The sequence below is a fragment of the Mastomys coucha genome, unplaced genomic scaffold (assembly GCF_008632895.1).
Source record: "Mastomys coucha isolate ucsf_1 unplaced genomic scaffold, UCSF_Mcou_1 pScaffold20, whole genome shotgun sequence".
Lineage (NCBI taxonomy): Eukaryota > Metazoa > Chordata > Mammalia > Rodentia > Muridae > Mastomys > Mastomys coucha.
The window spans coordinates 131,338,637-131,344,774 of NW_022196903.1; the positions used below are offsets into that span (position 1 = coordinate 131,338,637).

Below are 6,138 nucleotides of genomic sequence, written 5' to 3' on the forward strand. Positions count from 1 at the left end.
GAGGAAGAGGAAGAGAAGGAGGGGAGGAGGAGGAGGGGGAGGAGAAGGAGAAGAAGGAGAAGGAGAAGAAGGAGGAGGAGAAGGAAGAGGAGGAGGAGGGAGAGGAGGAGGAGGGGGAGGAGGAAGAGGGGAAGGAGGAGGAGGAGAAGAAGGAGAAGGAGGACGAGGAGGAGGGGGAAGAGGAGAAGGAGGAGGAGAAAGCTAGAACCCTTGTTTCAAATCACACAAAGAAACCTACGCTTGCAATGACAGACATCACACAATAGGTCAGATTCTATTTTAATTATCAAATCAGCAGAACTTTACAGTATATATGTGATGTTAACAGACATAAAGATCAGAATGATACCCATTTTCCAATAACCATTAAAGAAAAAGCAGCATAAAGTATGTAGAACAGATTCAATGGAACTGAAATCTTTTGAAATAAAAACATAATTACTTAAGTTAAATTAAAATTTTATTTGCTAATGTTTTTATTTAAATTATTTTTCATATCATATGTTGTGATCATGTTTCCCTAACTTCCCCCAGATCTTTTCCATCCCCAACCCACCCATCTTTATGCTTTTTTCTCTCTCTTTCCAAAAAAAAAAAAAAACCAAAAAACAAAATAAACAATAAGATACAAAATACCAAAACAAATGAAATAAGCAAAGCCACGGAGTCTGTTCTGTGTTGGCCCATTATTTCTGTGTATGGGGTCTGTTCTGTGCTGACCCATTATTTCTCTGTATGGGGCCTGCCCTGATATGGTCGGCATGCATAGCTACACTTCCTTGGAGAAAACAGGTCTCCCTTTGTCAGCAGGTGTCACTTGCACATAGCCTCTTGTTAGGGGTGGGTGGAACTTTGTCCACTTCCCTCTCTCAGGGCCAGGATCCTGTCTGGCTTGAACCTATGCAGGCCCCGTACGTGCACCTACCTGTACACCAGCAAAATCCAGTTAGAAACTCTTTGGCGACATCTCATACAGGTGAAGATATGTCCATCCCCCATCTAGATAAAGGAGCAGGGCCCCTATGGTTATTGAAACTATATTTATAGGAACTGAAAACAGGCCCTCTACTAAAAGAATAAACTGTATAAGCTGTAAAGTTATAAACAGATGACGTTTATAAATGTTTCTAAAGAGTACTTGCATCAAGCTGTCAAACCTCAAAATAATATTAAATGATAAAACCAAGCCATAGAATGATATTACAATATAAAGTTATTGATATAGTAAATAATTGATAGTAAACATTAAACAATATAGACCATGGAAATGGAGAAGAATTTCAAAACAACGAAAAAGGAAGACACCAAATTTAAAGTCATATTTTATCTCTGGTCCCAGCAGAGGAAGGATGGTCCCGGGTTTGTTAAATGTGTGAGGAAGATTCAACTACATTTTAGAATTTTTTTTTTGTTTTTTTTGTTTTTTTTTTTTGACCAAGAACCCATGTAGTCGAGGCTGACCTCCAACTTGATATGTAGCTGAAGATGAAGACCTTAAATTCCTTTCCTCCTGCCTCCACATATCAACTCCTGAGATCACAGGTATATGACCCATACCTGGATCGATCTGCCTTACTACTCTGGAAAAATAAAAGTTTCCAAGAATAAGGAAGTAATTGGTGGAGAAGGGTGTTAAGAGGCTGGCCTTGTCTAGCAGTCCCACTCTGTTTAGTCCAGCCTGACACCTTAGAACCAGAAGGTGTCAGTAGAAGAATGGGCAAGGAAAAGAGGATTGAATTATTGGGTGCTTACTTGGTCATCCCTGAAACATGGGTGGCACATTTTGATTCAGTGTATGCCACATGACATAATTTCCAACACTAAAAGAAGTAAGGATAGTGGCCAGACAGGTAGTGAAATATTTTTAGACTGGGCACTTGGGTTCTTTCAATAATTCTTACATAGACTACACCTAGCCATAGGGATGAGAGTTTATAGCTTAGGTCAATCATGTGTCATGAAGTTTGGAGGAATGTATCTGACACACACATGTAAACAGGGCTTTAGAACACGTTTGCTTTAACGTTTAAATGGCCAAACAGTAGAAGAGGAGGAGGAGGAGGAGGAAGAAGAGAAAGAGGAGGGGGAGGAGAAGGAGGAGGAGGAGGAAGCATAAACAAACAAGAATAAATAAATAAATAAATAAATAAATAAATAAATAAATAATACTTTTGTGTTCTTGAGTTTAAAAGTTTGACAGCGGCTTTGGTGTGTGGACCTCCCACCTTGGGGCAGCAAAGAGTGATGGGTTGTCCAATCTCCCGTTTCGGGGAGTAGTGGGAACCCTAGTGATGGCTAGAATCTGGACTCCCGCCATGCTGGACTTCACACAGTGTAGCTGCTGGGTGCTTTCTGCTTCGGCTCTAATTGTTTCCCCTTTTCTTTTTATTTTCAGTATTTTTGTTTTGATTTGTTGACATTTTTAAGCATGTATATGAGTTTTACCTTTTCCCCATCCCCCGCTTGTCCTTCACTCCCTCTTCTGCTGTGAACATTTCTTCCTTACAAATCTTCCTCCGGCTTGCGCATATGTGTTTGTGTCTGTGTGCTTGTGTGTCTGTGTGTATCTGTGTGAGTTTGTTTCTATGTTTGCTTATCCCTCTTTCTCTTTCTCTGTATGCATGTGAATCTGACTCTGTGTGAGTCTGTCTGTATGTTTGTTTATGAGTGTGTGTGTTTGTGTTTGTCTGTGTATGTGTGTGTGTTGTGTGTGTATGTGTGTGTGTGTGTTGTATGTGTGTGTGTGTGTGTGATTACAGATTACGAGCCATTCTGGGCATCAAACTCCAGTCCACTGAAAGACCAGTATGCACTCTTAACCTTTGAGCCATCTCTCCAGCCCTTATAATACTTTTTATAAAATTATTCAAATAAAATATATCTCTTTTGGAAGTGTGGGGAAACTGTATAGCTACACAAGAATAATGTTTTTAGGACATATAAAAGAGCATGAGTTTTTAAAAAATGTGTATTTCGAATGCTTTGCGATAAATTAACACCAAGCAAATGAAGACTACTCTTAAGCTTCTGCAGAAAGAGGTCTTGGCGAGCACGATCTAAATGCTTACATGCCTGACGCTGAGTGGTTGGTACCCTTTCCCACAACCAACAAACTTCAAAAGTCACAAAAAGAAACAAATGATCTCATAACTACTTACCATTGCCTACAGCCAAGTACATTGTTACCTGTCTGTTACTGATAACCTAACTTTGTTGGCACAAGGAAGCGGGAAAGGAAGAATCGGCTGATACAGACAGACGCCACCACAAACCTATTTAAACTGCATACGACAAGCAGTTTCAACTCCAGGTCTGCATTATGTTCACCTATTAAACTGAAACACTAATACTTGTGTTCTCTAATGTCCAAAGCTGTTGGAAGTGAGGAACGGAAAGATGAGACGAGAGCTATTTGAGGCCAGCCTGGTCTACAGAGTGAGTTCCAGGACAGCCAGGGCTACACAGAGAAACCCTGTCTCAAAAAGAAACCAAACTAAATAAATAAATGAATAAATAAACAAACAAATAAATAAATAAGAAAAGCAGAATGCAGACAATGTCATCTCAAATATGCTCTGTTAATCACTGCCAAAGGTAAGACGAACTCTTCCTGGATGAATCCCAGGAAGCTCATTGTTCACAGAATTTAAAACATAACTATAAATGTGGGGTAAGATTTTATCAGTGCCATGTTCATGGATTAATGATGGCTCCCCCTCTCTCTGCCACCTCTCTTTCCTTGATAGAACCCTTGCCTGTAACCAGTGTGTCTATCTATGACTATAAACCTTCTCCTGAGACAGGAGTCTTATTTGAAATCCATTATCCTGAAAAGTACAACGTGTTCAGCAGAGTGAACATTAGCTACTGGGAAGGGAGGGACTTCAGGACAATGCTGTACAAAGGTAAGAAACACAAGGAGGTTGGAGAAAATCATGGCTTTTTTTTTTTTAAGACTTTTTTTCTGGATGAACTTCTTGCTTACTCTAAGCAAGAATTAACTGTGGAATCCAATACTTTACCTACAAATGAGCCATTAAGTAAAAGTTATTGATTCAAGGAAATCTTCTTATGAGGAGTCATAGAACATCCTGCTCATTAGTTGAGAATTGCAAGCCATCCGTACAATACGAGAAACTCTCAAATTGGTTTGAAGTATAAGTTATTCTTGCCAAAGACAGTATGTCTGCTTCTAGAAATGAAGCTAAGACAATTTAGCAACAACCTCATTCACGACATTTTCCAGCACGAACGCCCCAAGCTTCCCTAGCAAGTGGATGACTTTCACACCATTTCCCTGACAGAGGGTCCAAGATTATTCTAAAAAACTAAGGGTGGTGGCATTTTGGGTTCCTAAGTGACCACGCACTACATAAACCAATGGACATTTTACACTTTCTACAAGAGAAAAAACATTTCTTGTAAAATTGCTGGATATTTTTGTCATAAAGGGGTTAAAAGATTTCAGTTTTTCTCTTAATAAAGAGCTAAATACGCCTAATCTCCGTAACTCCTGCACAGACAGAACATGCGTAAGGTAGACATTCATCTTAATTTTAATTAATTTTAATTGTTAGGAATGCTGACAGGAGAAAGGACTTTTCAGGATTAAGGGCACAGGTTCCAATTTTCTCTCTAGCCTTCTCTTCTGTTGAGTATGCCAGACATTAAAGGAAACGTTATTCTATGGATATTTAAACTTAACTGGGGCTTTCTCCAAGTATGTGACATTAAGGAGCTCCTAATTTTAATGTAACTGATCTTTTCCTTCACAGATTTCTTTAAGGGGAAAACGGTGTTTAATCACTGGCTACCAGGAATATGTTACAGTAACATCACTTTCCAGCTGGTATCGGAGGCAACGTTTAATAAAAGTACCCTTGTGGAGTACAGTGGTGTGAGCCATGAACCCAAACAACACAGGACAGGTGAGTCTTCAGAAGAATCAAACTTCATAAGAAGATAACTGAATTGTATTGCTGTGCATATTTTTATTTATATGTAAATTATATATAATATATTAATTATGTTGTTCTATATTCATTTGTAATGCTTCTAAGACATTTTTTTCTTAATAGTTCTAAGAAACATTTGGCCACATAGCTAAGGAAGAATTTATTTTTATAACAAAATTTATACCCACATTATAGATACCTAAAGCAAAATATGCAAGAAGAAAAATCTAAAATAAATAAATGTGTGCTTAGTTCTTATATTTTTGAATGAAAATGTGGATGATAGTCTTAAGAGTTGTAATCAACTCGGCTGGATCCGGCAGATATTGTTTATTCTATAAGTTGACCAGTGTCCATGTAGAAGAAAGGCAGACAGCAGACATCCTAGTACACATAATCGACTACTGAAAGAAAACACTAGGAGTCAGGCATGTATGAAACTGTCACTACTAATTCTATTGGCATTAGTAATATGAAAAGCGACTCTGGAGCTTGGAAGAGTTGGAGAGAAGGGGTCTGGGATTGAGATGATCAAAATACACTGCAGAAATTCTCAAGACACTTAAAAGTAAACACAGAAATATTCTTATGGTATTGACTCATGGCTAGAGGAATGAATGCATAGAATATCCACTACCAATATCCATCGCTTAGACAGCGCTGAGTGTGCCTAATGTGTTCGATGATGCTGCAGAGTCCCTTCTCATGAGTATGGGGATGAGTCAGAACAGAGCTCAGACCACCCCGAGACCCTTTCTGTCTGGAATTCTGTGTCAGAATTCCCATTTAATTTCAGCACTAAACGATTAATTCGCCTTACGTCGACACTGACTATTCTTTGTGCACTATTCGTATTCTGTTCGTAGTCATGTTGATGACTACTCTTTCCAACCTAAATGTCATCCTAACTCTAAGATGAGAAAGTAAAGACCAATGATACAGGTAATCTGTCCTCAGAAATGGTGTCATCTTACACAAAAAGTACACAGAAGGCAGAATGAGATCCATGTCACATGACAACCGTGATGATATTTAATGGCACAAAGGAGGCAGAGATGATTTGATGTTGGGAACCATGAGAGTCCTGAGATAAACATCCTGCCCCAGCTAATTGGGAACCCGGAGATTAACATCCTGCCTGACAATCACAAGGATGTGAACCCTGAGATTAACATCCTGCCTG

General features: G+C 39.0%; 1 protein-coding gene across 2 annotated transcripts in view; it reads left to right on the forward strand.

Annotated features, from left to right (window-relative positions):
* The window catches only part of Ptpro (protein tyrosine phosphatase receptor type O), a 210,400-nt gene that overhangs the window by 117,417 nt on the left and 86,845 nt on the right, over positions 1–6,138 (forward strand). For both annotated transcript variants that reach the window (XM_031383700.1, XM_031383701.1), the window contains exons 3-4: positions 3,747–3,905; positions 4,776–4,928. In XM_031383700.1, coding sequence (XP_031239560.1) covers positions 3,747–3,905; positions 4,776–4,928 — 312 coding nt within the window. The remainder of the gene's footprint in view (positions 1–3,746; positions 3,906–4,775; positions 4,929–6,138) is intronic.